The sequence below is a fragment of the Vipera ursinii genome (assembly GCF_947247035.1).
Source record: "Vipera ursinii genome assembly, chromosome: 7".
Lineage (NCBI taxonomy): Eukaryota > Metazoa > Chordata > Lepidosauria > Squamata > Viperidae > Vipera > Vipera ursinii.
In genome coordinates, this window is record NC_139521.1 from 25,764,714 (window position 1) to 25,788,033 (window position 23,320).

At 49.0% G+C, this 23,320-nt stretch overlaps 1 protein-coding gene across 3 annotated transcripts in view; it reads right to left on the reverse strand.

The window, feature by feature from the left end:
- The window catches only part of HPF1 (histone PARylation factor 1), a 41,601-nt gene that overhangs the window by 12,748 nt on the left and 5,533 nt on the right, over positions 1-23,320 (reverse strand). For 2 of the 3 annotated variants that reach the window (XM_083367286.1, XM_083367288.1), the window contains exons 3-6: positions 17,125-17,284; positions 4,379-4,565; positions 3,286-3,384; positions 2,840-2,944 (exon numbers count right to left, since the gene is read on the reverse strand). In XM_083367286.1, coding sequence (XP_083223412.1) covers positions 2,840-2,944; positions 3,286-3,384; positions 4,379-4,565; positions 17,125-17,284 — 551 coding nt within the window. The remainder of the gene's footprint in view (positions 1-2,839; positions 2,945-3,285; positions 3,385-4,378; positions 4,566-17,124; positions 17,285-23,320) is intronic. The other variant, XM_083367287.1, reaches the window with a different exon arrangement.

Here is a 23,320-nt window from a genome sequence, read left to right on the forward strand (position 1 = left end):
TGGGTAAATTGGAGGACGGCAGAGCTCAATTTCCCGGAGGGGGATCATGTGAACCTAACACCCCAAAGGCCCCCACCAACTGTAGAAGCAGAGAAAGCATCAGTGGAGAAGAGAAGGGGTTACCAGAAATACCGAAAGAATACCGGGACCTTGCTGAAGTCTTCAGCGAGGAACGGGCAGATGAGCTCCCTCCTCACCGACCCACGGACTGTGCTATAGAAATCAAACCTGGGGCTAAAACTCCTGAAGCCCAGACTGTACTCCATGAGCCCTAAAGAGAAGGAGGAAATGAAAAGATTCATAAATAAAAACCTAGAAAGGGGATTTATCGAACCTGTCAAACACAAAGTGGCCACCCCGGTCATCTTTAGGGAGAAGGACGGCACTTTGCATTTGTGCATGGATTACCGTGCCCTGAATGCAATTAGTGAAAGTAATCTGTATCCCCTACCCCTCATAAAGGACATGTTATCCCACCTATTGAAAGGAAGGATTTTTACCAAACTAGACCTAAGAGAAGCGTACTACCTCATTAGGATCAAGGAAGGGGATGAATGGAAGCCCACATTTAATTGTCCAATGGGATGCTACCAATTCAAAGTTTTGCCGTATGGACTACAAGGACCCCTCACAGTATTTATGCAATTAATCAATGAAGTGCTAAGGGAGCACCTATTTAAGGGGGTCCTGGTTTATCTAGATGACATCCTTATCTTCACCAAGTCCAAAGAGGAGCATGTCAACCTAGTCAGAGTGGACTTTAAAAAATTGCGGGCTGCCCACCTATATGCCAAGTTATCAAAATGCGAATTCCACCAGGAAAGAATAGATTACCTGGGGTATTGCATATCCCCGCAGGGTATAGAAATGGACCCCGAGAAAGTCAGGGCAGTACTAGAATTGGCACCACCTTGCATAAGGAAGCAGCTGCAAAGTTTCCTGGGTTTCACAAATTTTTATCGCCAATTCATCCCCTCATTTGCCCAAATAGCCCTGCCCCTCACAAACTTACTAAAAACGAAGGGAGAATCCTCAGTGAAACCTAGCCAGCCACTAAAATGGACAATGGAATGCCAAGCGGCGTTTGAGAGGTTAAAGAGACTGTTTTCTGCTGAACCAGTACTGAGGCACCCAGACATCGATAAACCTTTTGTAATACAGGCAGATGCAAACAATGTGGCAGTGGGAGCTGTACTATTACAAGAAAACAATGAAGGGATATTGCAACCGTGCGCATACACGTCCAAGAAACTCACTGAAATGGAACAGTGCTGGGCCGTGTGGGAAAAAGAGGCATACGGGGTGCACAAAACCTTAGTGAAACTATTTGTGCAGCATATCTACAGACTGCATGGGGCACCCCAACACATCATATCTGATAGGGAGTGCAGTTTATGTCAAAATTTTGGAAAGAATTTTTATCCCTCTTAGGAGCCACTCAGGGACTTTCATCTAGTCATCATCCTCAATGTAACAGCCAATCAGAATGTTCTAACTCAGTACTTGAGCATTCCAGCAGACAAATTGGACAGACCTACTCCCTTTCGCAGAAGTTGCTTACAATAACGCAGTCCATTCAAGCACACTCCCTTTCAAAGCAACCTAGAACTAAGGAGAAACTTCCTGACAGTTAGAACAATTAACCAGTGGAACAACCTGCCTCCAGAGGTGGTGAATGCTCCAACACTGGAGGTTTTTAAGAAGAGACTGGACAGCCATTTGCCTGAAATGGTATAGGGTTTCCTGCCTGAGCAGGGGGTTGGACTAGATGACCTCCAAGGTCCCTTCCAACTTATTATTATTATTATTAATAGCCACTGGTCAAAGTTTCAACCCTATGCCAGTACTAATCCAGAATGAACTGGAAATCCCATCACTGAAAAAATGGATTGCACAATTACAAAACACCTAGCCAATTGCTAGTAAAGCCTTAGACGAAGCTAGGCAAGGATACAAAGCACAAGCAGACAAAAAGAGAGTCAAACCCATACCATTCAGTGTAGGAGAAATGATATATTTATCTACAAAATACCTAAAATCACTATAGCCCTGTAAAAAATTTGGACCAAAACATATAGGACCTTTTCCAATTAAAAGAATCATAAATCCAGTAACAGTAGAATTGGAACTACCCAAAAATCTTAGGCAAATACACGCAATTTTTCACTGCAGTTTGCTGAAAAGAGAACAACAGTCACCCTTACGGCCAAAAATCCCCACCATCACCTCCAATCATGGTTGAAGGAGAACAACACTTCGAGATAAAAGAAATCCTAGATTCTAGGAAGTATCATGGAGCAACTCAATACCTAGTACCATGGAAACACCTTCCCTTCTCAGAAAACGAGTGGGTCAATAAATGTCACATCAGAGCACCAAAACTGCTAAAGAAGTTTCATTCAGAATATCCCAACAAGCTAGACTAACCTCTATTTTTTTTCCTCTACAGGTGGATCTGTCCTATTTTTAAGGGGGGGAGGATGTCAGAATCGATTTATATTTCATTTCTAACTATCTCCTCTGATCTAAAACCAAATCCCACCTTTCCCTGCATTCTGCCATACCCCAAAGGGGGAGAGGGGATATGCATGCAGATTTTATTACTTTCACTTCCTCTATTAACCACTATGTAACCTTTTGTTTATTCGCCTGTGTCTGCTATCCATTACAATATAACAAATTGCCTCCTATACTATGCATCTCTCTGAACTTCTTCTCCCTTACCAGGCAGCTAGGGGGAAAAAAAGGGGGGGGGGGGGAAACTCCGGGATCTGGTTTATTTCTCTGCCCTCAAAAGGAGGTGTAAAGAGCTGTGGAATGATCATTCTGCAAACGGAACCTGATTGATGTTATCTTCCCTTTCCTGCTTGGAAGAAACTGTTTCCAAGAGTTCTGCTTTCTTAAGATGTGGGCTTGAAGTAGGTCCTGACACAAGTACAAATTCCTGTCATAAATAAAACAGAAGTGCAGCAACTTTTTCTGGATCATGAGACTAGATTTTGACTTTCATAAACAGGGACTATATTACAACAAACTTTTTTACAAGGATTTACAGGATTAACAGTAACTTATATTTAACAGTTTTAAAAGAGGACAAGAATAAGCTTCATCCCAGTACTCCTCCCACAAAATCATGTACTGAAGTGGCAAGGAGTGTATTTTTTGTAATTCAAATGGTACAGAGCTACTATATGTTAGTAAAAGGGAAAAAACAATCCCTTGCAAACTGAGACTGCTATTTCCAAATTAACCTCTTTTTAAAGGATGAAAATATTAAAGTCTTACTTTATAGCGGCAAATATATTGTCACCAACTTGATAAATTGTACAGTCTTTCTGGGTTTCGGTTTCACCAACCCACACTGGCAGTTGATCTGGTATATCCCTATAAAATATACAAGATATTTAGAACTGAACACATTTTAAGAATTAGAGCTGAAGCAGCTACGTTAATGTAGAGAGATTTTTCAACACTATTTTTCCTACCCGTAAAAATATTTAAAAAGATAAATCACATATCAACTCTGGATATATGCAAGACCTACCCTTCAAACTGACAATTTTTAAATTATTTTTTCAAACTGTAAATATTTCATGTTTGAGACATGAGATTCCAATTAGGACATCATAAATTGCTTCAAGATCAGATGATTACTTTATGAAATCTACCTGACTACCCCTAACACAGCTGGATCAGCATTGTCAGAAGGATGACTAGACTATAAATTTAAAATGCATCTAATAAGATCACAAATTTTATCAAAAATTATGGCACAGTCTTAATTAAAAATATAAAGACAATATAAGTGAAAGCTGTGCAATTCACTACATTGGAAAACATAACTTTATATGGAGAAGAAATTTTACAAAAATACATCTGCAATGCCTCTACATTATAAACATTTTGTATAATGAAGTCAGTATAATAATTGTATTGAATAATTCTAAATTTGTAAAAGAAAAAATCTTTTTTAAAACAGTAAAATGAACTTTGTAAGCTAGGTTGTCTAAGACAAAACTGGATGATAAAAAATACAATCTAGCAAACATACAATAGATTTTGAAGATACCAACTCTAAATTCACTGGGAAAATAAATCAAAAGTTCCCAAAGGCAAAATGCCTTTTATTCTATTCCAAAATATTCTTGGCAAGTACATATGAATTAAACATCCTAATGACACACCAAGACAGACAACACAGGCTTTGATTATCTCAAAAAAATTATGTTAGAAATGTTTTTCAACTTTATATCCTGCTCAATGAAAAGATCTTAGAAAGGAAATCCCAGTAATGCCCTGCTCATTGTTTTAAGGCAACAGCAGGAAGAAGAACATTAAAGAATTATATCTCCTCTTCAGGGCCCAAGGTATTTCTTACCTAAAATATCCCATATGAAATTGTGTTTTACTGTCTCCAACAATAATTGTCTGAAATTCAGGAGGATCATAAAAAAATCTCCAGTGAAGATTAAAATTTATTTCTCTTGATTTATTAGTATTGTGTTTTCCAGAAAGAATGTCATATGGTCCAACAAGCTGAAGTCCAATACTTGATTTGAGAGCATCTACAACACAAAAACACCTATTGTTTCATGATAATAAGTGTCCATACCAAATATATATTTAAAATTATTTAAAAGGTGCTATTGTTTTTACTTACCGTATATACTTGAGTATAAGCCGAATTTTTCAGCCCACTTTTTGGGCTGAAAAAATCCACTTCGGCTTATACTCCAGTCAACAAAAAAAAAAGAACTGTCCCTTCGTTCGGAACAGGCTGCTGAGAAGGGAGGGCTGGGCTCCGCACGGCTGCCTCAGCAGTTGGCGCGGCCGCGGGTCCGGCGTTCTCCCGCTGAACAGCTGATGGGCGCGGGCGTGGCCAGGCTGTCCCCAGAGCCGGGCGGGATCCACCGCGTTCGGCGTTCGCCCGCCAAACAGCTGATGGGCGCGGGCGTGGCCGGGCTGTCTCCGGAGCCGGGCGGGTTCCACCGGCTGGGCTTCCCACGGCTGCCTCAGCAGTTGGCGTGCCCGCGGGTCCGGCGTTCGCCCGCCGAACAGCTGATGGGCGCGGGCGTGGCCGGGCTGTCCCCAGAGCCGGGCGGGTTCCACCAGCGTTCGGCGCTCGCCCGCCGAACAGCTGAAGGGCGCGGACGTGGCCGGGCTGTCCCCAGAACCGGGCGGGTTCCACCGGCATTCAGCGTTCGCCCGCCGAACAGCTGATGGGCGCGGGCGTGGCCAGGCTACCCCCAGAGCCGGGCGGGTTCCACCGGCGTTCGGCGTTCGCCCGCCGAACAGCTGATGGGCGCAGGCGTGGCCAGGCTGTCCCCAGAGCCGGGCGGGTTGCACCGGCGTTCGGCGTTCACTCGCCGAACAGCTGATGGGCGTGGGCGTGGCCAGGCTGTCCCCAGAGCCAGGCAGGTTCCACCGGCGTTCGGCGTTCGCCCGCCGAACAGCTGATGGGCGCCGGCGTGGCCGGGCTGTCCCCAGAGCCGGGCGGGTTCCACCGGCATTCGGCGTTCGCCCGCTGAACAGCTGATGGGCGCGGGCGTGGCCAGGCTGTCCCCAGAGCCGGGCGGGTTCCACCGGCGTTCGGCGCTTGCCCGCCGAACAGCTGATGGGCGCGGGCGTGGCCGGCCTGTCCCCAGAGCCGGGCGGGTTCCACCGGCATTCAGCGTTCGCCCGCCGAACAGCTGATGGGCACGGGCGTGGCCAGGCTGTCCCCAGAGCCGGGCGGGTTCCACCGGCGTTCAGCATTCACCCGCCGAACAGCTGATGGGCGCAGGCGTGGCCAGGCTGTCCCCAGAGCCGGGCGGGTTCCACCGGCATTCGGCGTTCACTCGCCGAACAGCTGATGGGCGCGGGCGTGGCCAGGCTGTCCCCAGAGCCGGGCGGGTTCCACCGGCTGGGCTCCCCACGGCTGCCTCAGCAGTTGGCGCGCCCGCGGGTCCAGCGTTTGCCCGCTGAACAGCTGATGGGCGCCGGCGTGGCCGGGCTGTCCCCGGAGCCGGGCGGGTTCCACCGGCATTCGGCGTTCGCCCGCTGAACAGCTGATGGGCGCGGGCGTGGCCAGGCTGTCCCCAGAGCCGGGCGGGTTCCACCGGCGTTCGGCGCTCGCCCGCCGAACAGCTGATGGGCGCGGGCGTGGCCGGGCTGTCCCCAGAGCCGGGCGGGTTCCACCGGCATTCAGCGTTCGCCCGCCGAACAGCTGATGGGCACGGGCGTGGCCAGGCTGTCCCCAGAGCCGGGCGGGTTCCACCGGCGTTCAGCATTCACCCGCCGAACAGCTGATGGGCGCAGGCGTGGCCAGGCTGTCCCCAGAGCCGGGCGGGTTCCACCGGCATTCGGCGTTCGCCCGCTGAACAGCTGATGGGCGCAGGCGTGGCCAGGCTGTCCCCAGAGCCGGGCGGGTTCCACCGGCGTTCGGCGCTCGCCCGCCGAACAGCTGATGGGCGCGGGCGTGGCCGGGCTGTCCCCAGAGCCGGGCGGGTTCCACCGGCATTCAGCGTTCGCCCGCCGAACAGCTGATGGGCACGGGCGTGGCCAGGCTGTCCCCAGAGCCGGGCGGGTTCCACCGGCGTTCAGCATTCACCCGCCGAACAGCTGATGGGCGCAGGCGTGGCCAGGCTGTCCCCAGAGCCAGGCGGGTTCCACCGGCATTCGGCGTTCACTCGCCGAACAGCTGATGGGCGCGGGCGTGGCCAGGCTGTCCCCAGAGCCGGGCGGGTTCCACCGGCTGGGCTCCCCACGGCTGCCTCAGCAGTTGGCGCGCCCGCGGGTCCGGCGTTCGCCCGCTGAACAGCTGATGGGCGCGGGCGCAGCTGGGCCTTCTCTGATGCTGGGTAGTTGCCACCGGTCATGCTCCCCCGATCCCCACTGTGTTGTCGAGCCCATAGGGCTTGACACCTGGCAGCACATCCCGCAGGGAAGGTCTGCTAGGGAGGCGGCAGTCAAGCGTTGTTTCCCTCCTCGTGCGTGTGTGTGTGTGTGTGTGTGTGTGTCAGACCCGCGGGAATGGCTGGCAAGGAAGCAGCATTCCCCCCCTCCTGTGTGTCGGGCCCACGGGGCTTGACACACAGAGAAACGCAAATGCCGGACTGCCGCCACCTTTACTAGCCATTCCTGCGGGTCTGACACACACACACACACATACACACACACGCACGAGGGGGAGAAAACGCTGGACTGCCGCCACCTCTGCCAGCCCTGCAAGCCTCTGCCGCTTCTCCAACATGGAGATTTCCAGAGGTATTGGACTTCCAAGGAGACGCAGACTGCAGGGCAAGTCGGCCGAGTGCCTTGGCGACATTCTGGCAAGGCAAAAGGCACAAAGGGGGCAGGGGTCCCTCAGGCCGGCTGGGGAGGGGGAAAGCGCGTGCTCTCGGCTGGCTTAACCCAGTTCCATTTTGCAAGGCAAAAATGAGCCGGGAGAGGGAAGCAGGGAGGAGCTCTCCGCCCACCCTCTCTCCCGCCTTTCATTCCCCGCGTTGAACAGCGCGAGTACACATTGCAGAATTGTATTACACTAATCTGTCAAACTGTAATAAAATATTAAATTTACAATACTGCAGAATTGTTGGAAATTGCCATTGCTATGTTAAAACACTGGAAAACGTTATGGGAATCACTAGACTCTTGTCAGTTTTATTAGCTCCTTACAAATTCAAAGAAATTTGTATGTACTCACTTCACATAAAACATGATTAAAAAGTAAGCACGGATGATGATATGCCGGTATTTTTTTTTCCAGCTGTGTTACAACTCTGATCCACTATTCACTTGTACAAACCTCTTCATATCTCATACAAGAAACATTTAAAAATGAAAAAAGGACCAATGAGGAACAGTGAGAATTATGATTCACACACAAAGGTTTTCTTAGCAGTTATTACAGAAGTGTGCCGGGACGGGGGATTTCACAACAATTCGGTTTTGCAGAAAACTATTCCAGAAGAATACAAGTGCCATGTATTCTTCTAATAATAATAATATAAAGTTGGAAGGGACCTTTGAGGTCATCTAGTCCAACTCCCTGCTCAGGCAGGAAACCCTATACCATTTCAGGCAAATGGCTGTCCAGTCTCTTCTTAAAAACTTCCAGTGTTGGAGCATTCACCACTTCTGGAGGCAGGTTGTTCTGGAATTGTTTTCTGTCTCCACTCTAGCCTGCAAACCCGAATTGCTGTAAAATCCCCATCCCGGTCCTAATCAACGACTCTCAGCTTCCCGCTACCTGCCAAGCACAGACAAACCCTACGCCCTAGCTAGGCGATGTCAGATGGCTCGGGGGTTTGCTTCCGGTTGACGGCCGGAAGTGATTAGAAAGGGGGAGTCGCTGGTCTTGGTTCTTCCCGGTTCTGTCTCTCGCTTCTTTTCCCCGATTCGGCTTGTTTTCGCTGCCCAATGCACAGTGGCGTAGCGTGGGGGGTGCAGGGGGGGCCGGCCGCACCGGGCGCAACATCTGGGGGGCGCGCTCGACGGCGCCGGGATCCGGCAGGGCGGAGGCACCGGAGCCCCAGCCGGGAAGGGCCTGACGCCCCACGGCGCGCCACACACACACACACAAACATACAACCACACAGCGTGACTCCTCCTTCGGGCCGCTCCGCCTTCGCTCCGGCGCTGGACGGAAGCCTTCTCTCCCTCCTCCCCCCCCGCAAAGGAGAAGGCGGCTCCTGAGCGTGCACAGAGCACGGCCCTCCTGCAAGCCCGGGGCTCCGCTGCGGAGGCTCTCCCAAGGCGCTCCCGGGGTTGCCAAAGGTGGGGGGGTGCGGCGGGGCTTGAAAGAGGGTGGATTTCCCGCGGGGGGAGGATCGCTGCAGCGTCTCTCCGGGGGTCCCTGCTCTGGAACGAAAGCTGCGTCGGTTGGTGCATGCAGACTTTGGGGGCGAGAGGACGTGGTCGGGTGCGTGTGCGTGTGTGTGTGTGTTTGTGGGCGCGCCCGTGCTGTCTCTGTTCTGCAAAAGGCGCTTTTTTAAAAAAAATAAAAATAAAAATAAAAATAAATCCTGTCCTGCTGGAATGCAGAAAAGCAGCCCTCGCCCCCCCGATTAAAAGCTTGAACTCTTCTTCTGCCTTCAATCTCAGTTTCTGGAGCGCGAACCGGATTAAAAGACAAGGATGCGTTCGATTGGCTCAAGAGTGTGTGAATTTGACCGGACCCGGTGCGGGGAAAACGAGCGCTCAGATGCCGCCTTCCCCAAATTGGCCATAAACTGGGATTCGTTTCATGTCATTCAATCGGGGCTTCGTGAACGTCACAGAAACACACATTAACTGTGTCAAAACATTTCTCTCTCCAAACTCCCAAGCTACAGACTTTCCCTTTTATTTAAAGGGGGTTTGTTTGTTTGTTTTTTTAAAAAACTGTTTTATTTAATAAACAGCAGTTTATTTAAAGACCACATTCACACAGCACCCTAATGGCAAACCAAACGTATCATTGGGGTGACATGACAGCAAAGAATGGTGTGTGTGTGTGTGTGTGTGTGTGTGTGTGTGTCAGACCCGCAGGAATGGCTAGTAAAGGTGGCGGCAGTCCGGCATTTGCGTTTCTGTGTGTCAAGCCCCGTGGGCCCGAAACACAGGAGGGGGGGACGCCGCTTCCTTGCCAGCCATTCCCACGGGTCTGACACACACACACACACACACACGCACGAGGAGGGAAACAACGCTTGACTGCCGCCTCCCTAGCAGACCTTCCCTGCGGGATGTGCTGCCAGGTGTCAAGCCCTATGGGCTCGACAACACAGTGGGGATCGGGGGAGCACGACCGGTGGCAACTACCCAGCATCAGAGAAGGCCCAGCTGCGCCCGCGCCCCTCAGCTGTACAGCGGGCGAACGCCGGACCCGCGGGCGCGCCAACTGCTGAGGCAGCCGTGGGGAGCCCAGCCGGTGGAATCTGCCCGGCTCTGGGGACAGCCCGGCCACGCCCGCGCCCATCAGCTGTTCGGCGGGCGAACGCACAACGCCGGTGGAACCCGCCCGGCTCTGGGGACAGCCCGGCCACGCCCGCTCCCATCAGCTGTTCGGCGGGCGAACGCCGGACCCGCGGCCGCTCCAACTGCTGAGGCAGCCGTGGGGAGCCCAGCCGGTGGATCCCGCCCGGCTCCAGAGACAGCCCGGCCACGCCCGCGCCCATCAGCTATTCGGCGGGCGAACGCCGAACGCCGGTGAAACCCGCCCGGCTCTGGGGACAGCCCGGCCACGCCCGCGCCCATCAGCTGTTCGGCGGGCGAACGCCGAACGCCGGTGGAATCCGCCCGGCTCTGGGCACAGCCCGGCCACGCCCGCGCCCATCAGCTGTTCGGCGGGCGAACGCCAAACGCCGGTGGAACCTGCCCGGCTCTGGGGACAGCCCGGCCACGCCTGCGCCCATCAGCTGTTCGGCGGGCGAACGCCGAACGCCGGTGGAACCCGCCCGGCTCTGGGGACAGCCCGGCCACGCCTGCGCCCATCAGCTGTTCGGCGGGCAAACGCCGAACACCGGTGGAATCCGCCCGGCTCTGGGGACAGCCCGGCCACGCCTGCGCCCATCAGCTGTTCGGCGGGCGAACGCCGAACGCCAGTGGAACCCGCCCAGCTCTGGGGACAGCCTGGCCACGCCCGCGCCCATCAGCTGTTCGGCGGGCGAACACCGGACCCGCGGCCGCGCCAACTGCTGAGGCAGCCGTGGGGAGCCCAGCCGGTGGAACCCACCCGCCTCCGGAGACAGCCCGGCCACGCCCGCGCCCATCACCTGTTCGGCGGGCCAACGCCGGTGGAACCCGCCCGGCTCCGGGGACAGCCCGGCCACGCCCACGCCCATCAGCTGGTCAGTGGGCGAACGCCGGACCCGCGGCCGCACCCACGGTCGGGGGTGAACGGGGGCGGCCATGAACGGCCACAGAGCACACGTGCCGGCAGGGATGGCTGGGAGAAGGCTGGAGACGGCTGCTGGTGGTCGCGCAGCTCCATCAGCTGAGAGGCGGCAAGAAACAGCCGCCGGCGGAGTCAACGAGCAGCTCGTCGTGGCACAGAATATAGATATGTTGCTAAGAAGGGGCCAAGCTTATACTTATACTCGGCTTATACTCGAGTCAATAACTTTTTCCAGTTTTTTGGGGTAAAATTAGGGGTCTCGGCTTATACTCGAGTCGGTTTATACTCAAGTATATACGGTATTTGGCCACAATCCTTTCTGCTTCTAGGATTAATGGAAGGGTTGCATTTAACACTTGCTTTGGATTCACTTTCTCATTAAGCTCACAAAATAAAGTACTATTTAATTATTCTATTCAATTTATTTAGCTGCCTAGCTCACCACACTGACCCTGGGCAGTTAAACAACAGTTACAGTATAAAACACAACCAACAATGAAAATAACATATAGAACCATCAGTCAAGGCAAAAACAAACTTCAATTAACATAATTACCTCCTGGTCATGTTACACAAAGGTTGGAGAAAATAAAGACTTTCTAACTAAAACAAAACTATTGGATCTCTGATCTAAATTACATGAAAAGTTCTGGGTTTGATTATTATGTTTCCTACAGTCAGTTTTAAATACATAAAATTAAATATATTGAATATGCAAAACAGTTATTGTTTTCATATAATGTATGCTTTTAAAAAATACCTATCTATAATTCTCTCTGTTCTCAAAGATTAGGATCAAATCCTTAAAAAACCAAAATTGCTTTGTCCATGCAGAGTTATAGTTCAGCCATCTTGGAAGAACTAAAAGACTGGTAAATACATACATACATACATACAGATATACATACACATACATACATATATACATATACACATCACATACACACACACATATATATATGTGTACACACACACACACATATATTTATACACATATATATATTTTTAATTTTTAATTTAATTTTAATTTTAATCCCATTTATATCCCGCCCTTCTCCGAAGACTCAGGGCGGCTTACAATCTAAAGCACAAATCAATGTGCTTAGCAATAGCCTTCATTATATGTATATGCCTGCTTATTATTAGGGCTTTCGGGGGCCCCCAAGCGGCATTATTACAAAGTCCCCATTATTATTACAAAGTCCCCATTATTATTGCCCCCAACAGTCTGGGTCCACATTTTACCTACCTTGGAAGGATGGAAGGCTGAGTCAACCTTGAGCCTGGTGAGATGCGAACCTGCACTAATTGCAGGCAGCTGGTGTTACTGAAGGAGGCATTAACCCACTGCTCGTATATGTATATGTGTGTGTGTGTGTGTGTATGTGTATATATATATGTATGTGTATATATATATGTGTGTGTGTATATATATACACACACACATATACACATATACATATACATACATACATACATACATTGATTTGTGCTTTAGAATTGTAAGCCGGCTTGAGTCTTTGGAGAAGGGTGGGATATAAATGGGATTAAAAAATAAATAAAAAAAATACACACACACACACATATATACAGTATGTATGTGTGTGTGTGTGTGTGTGTGTGTATATATATGTACCTTAATGCCAGATCCGTTGTTAATAAGGCTCTCCTCGTTCGAGATTTGATCGAGGAGGAACGCGCGGATCTGGCATGCATTACGGAAACCTGGTTGGGCTCGGAGGGAGGGGTCCCTCTGATTGAGTTATGCCCCCCAGGTTTCCGTGTGCTACACCAGCCATGGGCTCAGGGTAGGGGCGGTGGGGTGGCGGTGGTTATCAGGGAGACTTTATGTCCGCGGGAGACCACCATTGTCCAGATTGGCGGGAGTGAGTCCCTCCTCCTGAGATGTGGTTCTCGGGTTCAGATGAGCTTGTTGCTTACATACCTGGCGCCCAGCTGTGTGGCAACAGCTCTGCCTGAGCTGCTCGACACCCTCTCAGGGTTAGCGGTGGAGTCCCCCAGGCTTATAGTGCTGGGAGACTTCAACCTGCCTTCCCTGGGAGGGTCATCGGAGCTAGCCCAGGAGTTCATGGCCTCCATGACGGCCATGGACCTGACCCAGGTAATTCAAGGCCCGACCCATGTGGGGGGTCACACTCTCGACCTGGTGTTCCTGTCTGGGCAGTGGTTGGATGATTTGGAAGGGGGTTTACCGGTTGTTACTCCCCTGTCATGGTCCGATCATCATCTCCTGCGGCTGGTCTTCCGTTATGCCACCCCCCGCTGCCGGGCATCAGAACCAACTAGATGGTTCCACCCCAGGCGCCTAATGGACCCTGAACGGTTCCAGATGGCGCTTGGGTCTATACCTATCGCCCTCTCTCACAGCCCAGCTGATGCCTTGGTGGATGCCTGGGAAAGGGCGGCCACTGAGGCACTCAACTGTGTTGTACCCTTGCGACCTCTGACCCAGTGCAGATCCCGTTGGGCTCCATGGTTTTCTGCGGAGCTCCGGGAGATGAAGCGTCGGAGACGGGGTCTAGAGAGCGGTTGGAGGTCCAGCCGTTCTGAATCTGACCGATTGCAGTTAAGAACCTTTATAAGGTCTTATCTTGCTGCGATGAGGACGGCGAGGGCTAATTACTTCGCTGCCCTCATCGCGTCCGCAGATAATCGCACGGCCGCCCTGTTTAGGGTGACTCGCTCCCTTCTTAACCAGGAGGTGAGGGAGGATCCCTTGCAGGGACGGGCCGAGGAGTTTAGTCATCATCTGACGGACAAAATCGCTCAGATCCGGGTCGGTTTGGACTCTGACTGGGCGGAGTCTGACGTGGAGGAATCAGACGGTCTTGAGCATGTTATCTGGACTGAGTTCGATCCTGTTTCCCCTGCTGATGTGGACAGGATCATGGTGAGGCTGAGCTCCACCACCTGTTTGTTGGATCTGTGCCCCTCCTGGCTGGTTTATGCGGCCCGGGAGGTCACACGAGGCTGGTTCCAGGGGAAGGGGGTTTACTTTAATAACTGCTTCTTTGAAGGAGGGTGTCTTCGGTGGTGAGACCCCTCCGCAAAAAGCCTGTCCTGGACCCGGCTGTTTTAAATAACTAACGTCCAGTCTCCAACATTCGCTTTCTGGCAAAGGTTGTCGAGAGTGTGGTGGCGCATCAGCTTCCTCTGTTCCTGGAGGAAACTGATTATCTGGACCCGTACCAATCGGGTTTCAGGCCCGGGCACAGCACGGAGACGGCATTGGTCACGCTGGTGAATGATCTCTGGCGGGCTCGGGACAGGGGTTGCTCCTCTGTCCTAGTCCTATTAGATCTCTCAGCGGCTTTCGATACCATCGACCATGATATCCTACTGCGACACCTCAGGGGGTTGGGAGTGGGAGGCACCGTTTAACGGGGGTTCTCCTATCTCCTGGGTCGTTCGCAGTCAGTGTTGACAGGGCAGAGATCCGCCCCGAGGCCTCTCGTTTGTGGAGTTCCTCAGGGATCGGTTCTCTCTCCCATCCTGTTCAACATCTATATGAAGCCACTGGGTGAGGTCATTCGTGGTTTCGGGGCGGGTATCATCAGTACGCTGATGATACCCAACTCTTTCTTTCAACCCCGAACTAACCCAGCGATGCCCTCGCCGTGATGTTCTGTTGCCTGGAGGCGGTCCAGGTCTGGATGGGGAGAAACAGGCTTCGTCTCAATCCTGCCAAGACTGAGTGGCTGTGCATACCGGCATCTCGGGTCAACCAGACTATTCCATCTCTAACGATGGAGGGTGAAGTGTTACCCCCCCCGTTGATAGGGCTCGCAACTTGGGTGTCCTCCTGGATTCGCGGCTCAATTTTGAAGATCATATAGGAGCCGTGACCAGGGGGGCTTTTGCCCAGGTTCGCCTGGTGCGCCAGTTGCGACCCTACCTGGACCAAGATGCCCTACGCACAGTCACTCATGCGCTTGTGACCTCCCGTTTAGACTACTGCAACGCTCTCTACATGGGGCTGCGCTTGAGGACCACTCAGAGGCTTCAGCTGGTGCAGAATGCGGCCACACGAGTAGTGATGGGGGCCTCCCGATACTCCCATTTAACACCTCTACTCCGCGACCTACATTGGCTTCCGGTTGCCCTTCGGGTGAGATTCAAGGTGCTGGTGATGACCTATAAAGCCCTAAATGGCTTGGGTCCGGGATATTTGAGGGAACACCTTCTGCCAGCATCAAACTCCCTTCGTCCAGTGTGCTCACACAGGGAGGGTCTTCTCAGGGTGCCGCCGGGAAAAGATTGCCGGCGGATAACACCCAGGGGGAGGGCCTTCTCGGTGGGTGCGCCTGCCCTCTGGAACCAGCTGCCCGTGGAGCTTAGGACCGCCCCTGACCTTCGTTCATTCCGCCGGGACCTGAAGACCTGTCTCTTTGAGCTCTCCGGCCCAGGCTGAGAATTTTTAACTGAAGTTTTTAGCTAAGGGATAATTTAATCTTTTTAAATTGTTTTTTAACTTTTGTATTTTGTACTGTTTGATTTTAAATACCCTGTAAACCGCCCTGAGTCCTTCGGGAAAGGGCGGTATATAAATTTAATAAAATTAAAATTAAAATTAAATTAAATTAAATTATATACATATATACATATACACATATACATATATATATATATATACATATACATACATATATAAATACATACATACATATATATATATATATATATATATATATATATATATATATATATATATATGCAAATTATTCAAATTGCTAATAAAGAATTTGGGAGGCTAAGATGATCATTTCGAACTCTTATGTTCTCATCAGCTAGTCATACCCTTTATCTGAGATTATCTGAGATATATATATATATATGTTTTCTGAGGTTTTCGCGGGTGTTCGTATGTGGATCTTTGGTCATTCGGGTTACAGATCTTTGGTCATTCGGGTTTTTTTCCACGTAGAATTGGAGGTATCAGGGCAACGTTTCAACGAAATCTCATCCGTCATCCTCAGGCTGGTAGCTTCAGCTTTGTTCTTCTGCGAGAAGTGTGTATGTATGTATATCTATATCTATATCTATATCTATATCGTATCTATCTATCTATCATCTATCTATCTATCTATCTATCTATCTATCTATCTATCTATCTATCATCATCTATCTATCTATCATCTATCTATGGGACGCGGTGGCTCAGTGTGGGTTAGGACACTGAGCTTGTTGATCAGAAGGTTGGCAGTTTGGTGGGTCGAATCCCCAGTGCTGTGTAGCAGAGTGAGCGCCTGTTACTCGTCCCAGCTTCTGCCAACCTAGCAGTTTGAAAGCATGTAAAAATGCAACTAGAAAAATAGGGACCACTACGGTGGGAAGGTAACAGCGTTCCGTGCGCCTTTGGCGTCTAGTCATGCCGACCACATGACCACGGAGACATCCTCGGACAAGCACTGGCTCTTCGGCTTTGAAATAGAGATGAGCACCGGCCCCTAGAGTTGGAAACAACTAGCACGCATGTGCGGGGGAACCTTTACCTTTTATATATATATAAAAAATCCCAAAATGGGATTCTGCCTCAGAGAACTGAACATGCTGACTGACATGGGATGGTATTAGAAATAAGCCAAAAAAGTGAAGGCTAAATACATTTTATATTACATGTGGAAAGGACTACTAGTTATACTAAATAATATCAAACCACAATATCAACCATAGCATTCTTCTAACCCACCAGAAGGGACTGAAAGACATAGTGTTATGGTGGTTTCCCTCTGTTCTTTGTGGTCAAGTCCAATATGTATTGACAGGAAGAAGTCAAGTGAGCCAATCAGGCACAGTTGACATGTCCCAGATCCCATCAATTAAACTATGTCACTTGATGGGACCTAAGAAGTGTACCTTCTTGGTCACAACAGCTGCTTTCTAGAGAACTATTCCCTCTTCCATCTTGTCTCCACCCTAGTTATGTTCAAAAGAGCATTGAAAACCTGGTTCTTTCCATAAGAATTGGGTTACAGTGAGTGGCAAGTTTGTATGTTAATGTCTCCTTTTCTGGAGGGGGGTGGGGGTACACTTGTTTATTTTAATTGTATTACTTTTACTGTATGCCACCCAAAATCATTATACAAATGGGTAGCCTTATAAATTTCTAAAATAAATATTGGAATTTTGAAGATACTGTTATTCCTAAAATAAAATTGCACACAAACACAAAAATATATTTATTTATATATATATCTACACACACAAAAGCACTCATATAAAGAAGATAAACATTTAAGACCTACCACATGGCTTGTCAGGTTCCAATTCCTCACAGAATTTCCAGAAATGATAAAAGTCTTCAGGCATCTTGAGCCGGTAACAGCTTTCAATTTCTTGGCGAATACAATCAGAGACATCTGCTGTGCCAGCTTGTACATTTTTTACTTTTTTAATGCTTTCACCCTACCAGTAAACATAAAATCAAGGAAGAAATAAGATCATACATATATCATTTTAAGACAAGGAAAGAAGCCAAAAGTCGAATGTAATCTGTGGGCTTACTTCTGATCTGTAGCAAATAAAGTGGTGCAGTAAGAATAAATAATAATAACAACAATAATAAACCTTTATTGTCAAAGTACAACATGTGTACATTGAGATTAGCTGAGCCTCCCCCCGTGCTCTCTAACCCCAACACACAGTGACAACAAACCCTCCATCCTACCACACCATATGAACCAACTACACCACACACCGGCCTCCCAAGTCAATTCTGCATAAGTTCACAGAGATTATATCCCATTTAAAAGCCTAAAAGCCCACGGATAAAAGCTATTTTTCAGCCTGTTGGTATGGCTGGCTATGCTCCTATATCTCCTACCGGATGGTAGGAGAGTAAAGAGATACCGTCCAGGGTGTGAGTCATCCCTGAGAATCTTCCTCACTCTTCCAAGGCAACGAGCCCTGGCGATGTCATACAGTGGTGTCAGGGAACAGCCCACAATGTCTTGTGCTGTGCTCACTACCCTCTGTAATACTTTCCTGTCCGCGGCTGTCAGACCAGCATACCAAACCACAATACCATACGAGAGGATGCTCTCTATAGCACACCGGTAAAAGAGGGTCATTAGCCGTTGTTCTACCCTGTTCTTCCGCAAGACCCTAAGAAAGTGAAGCCTCTGTTGGGCCTTTCTAGCCACCTGGGTTGTGTTAACTTTCCAGGTCAGATCTTCACAGAGGTAGACTCCCAGAAATTTAAAGGAGGAAACTCTCTCCACACAGTCCTCCCTGATGTAAAGTGGGGCAGGTTCCTCCTTTTTTCTCCGGAAGTCTAGCACCATCTCTTTTGTCTTGCCAATGTTTAGGTGCAAGTCGTTGTTACTACACCATATGGATAGTTTTTGTACCTCCGCCCTATATGCTGTCTCATCCCCACCTGTAATAAGACCCACCACAGTTGTATCATCTGCGAACTTAATTATCGCAGTGGATGGGTCAGATGATACACAATCATAAGTGTATAAAGAGTACAGGTAGGGGCTAAGCACACAGCCCTGTGGTGTGCCGGTGCAAAGCTTCAGGGGGGGGGGACAAAACAGACCCGACCCTCACTGTTTGTAACAGATCCCTAAGAAAGTCTTGAATCCAATCGCAGATGGCGGGGGAGAATATCAAGTCAGTCAGCTTCTCGATGAGAATGCCCGGCAAAATGGTGTTGAAAGCCAAGTCAACAAAAAGCATCCTGACATAATTTCCAGGTCTCTCAAGATGACTTGCTACAGTGTAAAGCAGTAGCTATGGCATCATCTGTCGACCTATTTCCCCTGTAGGCAAATTGATGTTTATCGAAGTCCACTGGGAGGCATGTCCTAAGATGTTGGAGAACCAATCTTTCAAAGCATTTCATGACTACAGACGTTAATGCAATAGAAGTAAATAAGCAGCAAAGTGAATATATAATTCTCCATATTGTTTATGTGCAACTGTTTACAGATTCAAACTAAGAAAAAATATGCTAAGTTAAAGGAAGTTCTACCCTAGGAAATCCCTGCTTCTAAGTAACAAGTGATGAGACCAAAACACTTTGCATGAATTAATAACATTTGTTATTGTATCAAAGATCCTGAGGATGGGAGATACTGTCAGGACCCACCTCAATCCACATCTTAGGAAATAAGAACTCTTGGATGCAAATTTGTCCAAAAAGGAAAAGTTTACTAGGATGAGATCAATTGTGGCAATACAAGACGGGATCTAACAGTTACATTTCAATCCTATATAAAGCATTCCCATTTCAATCCCCTCCCCTCATCCATTTGGTCAGGCTCCCATCATTTACTTAATTGTGCACACATGTCTATTTTTCTGGAACCATTCATCACTTTCCAAAGACTTTCTGAATTCTATTCCAGTTTGGCTATCTGCCTTCGGCTTCATTTTTTCTTGTGCCCTGGTGGTGACTGGTGCTGCCAGTTGTTGTTCTGGCACAAGTGGTTTAAAGTCAGTAACTCTTGTGCTGTTATATTGGGGCATGCGGGATAATGCATCTGCCAGGAAGTTCTTTCCCCCTGGTAAGTGTTTGAGAGTGAAATTGAATTGGTGAAAATGTTGGGACCAGCGGGCTTGCTTAGGAGTGAGCTTCCTGGGCGTTTTTAGTGCTTCCAAATTCTTGTGGTCTGTCCAGACCTGGAAAGGTATTTTATTTCCTTCTAAAAATTGGTGCCATGTTAGTAATGCCCACCTGAACAAGAATGCCTCCTTTTCCCATATTGGCCAACGTTGTTCTGTTTGTGAGTTTTCTGGATGTGTATGCACATGGTTGCAACGTCCCCCCATCATTTTCTTGTAATAGTATGGCTCCTACTGCTACATCGCTCGCATCTGCCTGTATTACAAAAGGTTTGTCTGGATCTGGGTGTTTTAGGACAGGTTCAGCAGAAAAAAGTCTCTTTAGCCTCTCAAATGCTGCTTGACACTCCATTGTCCACTTTACAGGCTGGCTGGATTACATGGGAGACCCCCCTTTCGTTTTCAACAAGTTTGTCAGGGGCATGGCTATTTGGCCAAATGTAGGGACGCGGTGGCTCAGTGGGTTAGGACGCTGAGCTTGTCGATCAGAAGGTCGGCAGTTTGGCAGGTCGAATCCCGAGCGCCGCGTAACAGAGTGAGCGCCTGTTACTCGTCCCAGCTTTTGCCCACCTAGCAGTTCGAAAGCACGTAAAAATGCAAGTAGAAAAATAGGGACCACTATGGTGGGAAGGTAACAGCGTTCCGTGCGCCTTTGCCGTCTAGTCATGCCGGCCACATGACCGCGGAGACGTCCTCGGACAAGCGCTGGCTCTTCGGCTTTGAAATGGAGATGAGCACCGGCCCCTAGAGTCGGAAACGACTAGCATGCATGTGCAGGGGAACCTTTACCTTTCCCTTAGGGATGAATTGGCGGTAGAAATTTGCAAACCCCAGGAAACATTGCAATTGCTTCCGTGTGCAGGGGGGGGTGCCCACTCTAATACTGCCCTGACTTTCTCAGGGTCCATTTCAATGCCCTCTGGGGATATGCGATATCCCAGGTAGTCAATTTTTTTCCTGGTGAAATTCGCACTTTGATAGTTTAGCATATAGGTGAGCAGCTCGCAACTTTTTCAGGACTGCTCTGACTAGGTTGATGTGTTCCTCTTTGTGTTCCCAGTCGTGATGGCTCCCCCTTGAATTTGAATTCCAGGGGTGGAAGTGTTGTCTGTGCCGCAGCTGGTATCGCTTCTCATCCTGGTCCCCGTCTGTGGTTCTGGGGAGGAGGTACTGCTGTGGCAGCAATTCCTGTTCTATTGGACAGCCCCAGGGGTTTCAGGTGCTGGATCCCCTCCGTTACCTTTCCAGTTGCGGCCCCAGGCGCTGCCTCGGTTGCAGTTTTCAGCTCTCTCCTCCCTTAGTGAGCTCAGGGTTGCTTTCATCAGATCAATGGCTTTTTCCAGGATCCGCTCCTCCTCACTGGTGTGCAGGGAGCTCTCCATCTCTTGCCTCCATTCCGGTTGGTGGTCACTCCGTCTCAGGGTCACTTCTCTCGATGCCTTTTCCCACTCACTTTTCCTTCCAAAGCCCATCGACTACCGGGGTTTTCGGTCATACTTCTCCATCGCTTCTTCCCCGGGGAAATATGCCGCTTCAGCTTCCCATCGTCTCTGGGATTCCATTCGGGGGGAAGACTCCCTCTCCATGGGACTTCCCTCCTCTCTTGCTTCGTCGCCAGACATTGTATTTGTTGCAAAGTCCCCCAGTAAGGTTTTCCCTTCCAGGTTGACTCTTATAGCAGATCCCGACTACTGTCAGGACCGACCTCAATCCACATCTTAGGAAATAAGAACTCTTGGATGCAAATTTGTCCAAAAAGGAAAAGTTTACTAGGATGAGATCAATTGTGGCAATACAAGACGGGATCTAACAGAGTTACATTTCAATTCTATATAAAGAATTCCCATTTCGGACTTCCGGTGGCGACGCGACGCTGAAGACAGCCATTTCTAGGCTGTCTCGTCCGCGGCTTCGTAGAACCGCCGAAAACAGCGCCGATCAGCTGTTTCGGCGGTTCGGAAACCCCTCCTCGGGAGAAGAGGAGGGGGTGAGTACCCAGGTAGGGGTTGAGCTCTCCGGGGCCGCCTGAGCTTTAAGTTCGGGCGGCTGAAGGATTGAGCCCCCCCGAAGCCTGGGTTTGCTGCGCAGCATTTCTGCCCCGTGTTTTTGGGAGCAGAACAAAGTGTTAGCAACCACCCCTGCCAGCAGAAAGGACTTTGGAGTGCGAAGACGCAGGCAGAGCGATACAGGAGATCAAGGTGAAAGTGGATTTTTGTTCTCTAGCTCAACGGATTTGATAGACTCTGAAAGTGAAAGTGCATAACAAGTGAAAGTGGGGGAAGATGGCGGCTAAATCTTCCAAAGTTCTCAGGAGTGCGGGGGCTTCCCCGGTGCAACAGTCCTCGCTGCAAGCTTTATTGCCTCCTGCACCTGCTCCAGCATTGACAGTTAAAGACTTACAGGATACTTTGGAAAAGCATTCACAACAAATAGCAGATATTATAGATGAAAAGATGGATGAAAAGCTGGAGGAGAAGTTCACAGAAATGAGGGCAGACATCTTGCCTGCACTTCAAGGTATGGCTTTATGTATTGAACGCTTGGACGAAAGAATGGAAGATCTTAGCCAAAATAATTGCAGATTAGAAGCAAAAGTGTTAGAGACTGAAAATGTGGTGGATAAAATGGACAGCGACTTGACCTTGGTCCAGTACCACCAGATGGAGTTTGCTATCAGAATCAGAGGCTTAAAAGAGAATCCTAAAGAAGATTTGAAGCAGATTGTCTCTGAGGCTTTGGAAGGGCTACTGGGACAGTCAGCACCTGAAATTGTGGGAAATACAGACAAAATCTTTCGTGTGAATTCATGGATTGTAAGGCAAAGGAAGTTACCTAGAGATGTGGTTGTTTACTTCACAAAGAGAGCAATTAGGAATGAAGTTATCCAAGTTTCTTATGATACTAAGCTTGTGGTTGCTGAACAAGAAGTTTTGGTTCTAAAAGAGATCCCTCCAAGAATTTTAAGGAGAAGGAAAGATTTTGCTTTTCTGGTACAGGAACTTAAGAGACGTGATATCAAGTTTAGATGGGAGATACCAGTGGGTATGGTGGTGATGCATGAAGGTACGAGACATCGTCTTGTCACAGTGATGCAGGCATGTGATTTTTACAGCAATGTTTTAAAAGCAACCCCTTTACCACTCTTGGAATCTACAAAGAAGAATGGCGAGGGAAAGTCTCAAGATGCTGCAGGAATAACGCAGGCAGATGAGAAAACTACTGGAGTGGATCAAATTACAGCTTCATCGGAAGATGCCAGAGATCAGAGGATGACGCGTGCTGCCTTGAGACGAGCGAGACGAGAGCAAGAGGAGGATCAACAGAAAGTTATGGAACCTTCAAAGCGTACATATAGCGAAGCTGTGGGAGGGGCGCAGCCTAAGGAAGTTAAGGGACTCCTGGCAGACGTGTTCCAGAAGCTTCGGGTCGCTGAGGATGGCGATTAAGTTTCTAACCTGGAATGTTAATGGCTTAAACTCACCACAGAAGAGAAAGAAAATTTTTCAATACTTAAAACAATTTAAGACTGATGTTATTTGCTTGCAAGAAACACATATTAGGGCTATGGACCAAAAGTACCTATTGAACTCTAGATTGGGTACACAATTTATTGCTTCTGCAATGAATAAGAAGAATGGAGTGGTTATCTATGTCAAGAATACTATGACAGCGGAGTTAATAGAAGCAGACAAACAAGGAAGATATGTTATAATAGATTTGTTGTTAGAAGGCAAAAAAACGCTTTTGGTTGGACTGTATGCTCCTAATCAACAACAAGCTGATTTTTATAGTTCATTACACAGTAAGATCACTCAGTTGGATTATAAATCTTTTATTTTTGTGGGAGATTGGAACGGTGTCTTGGATGTA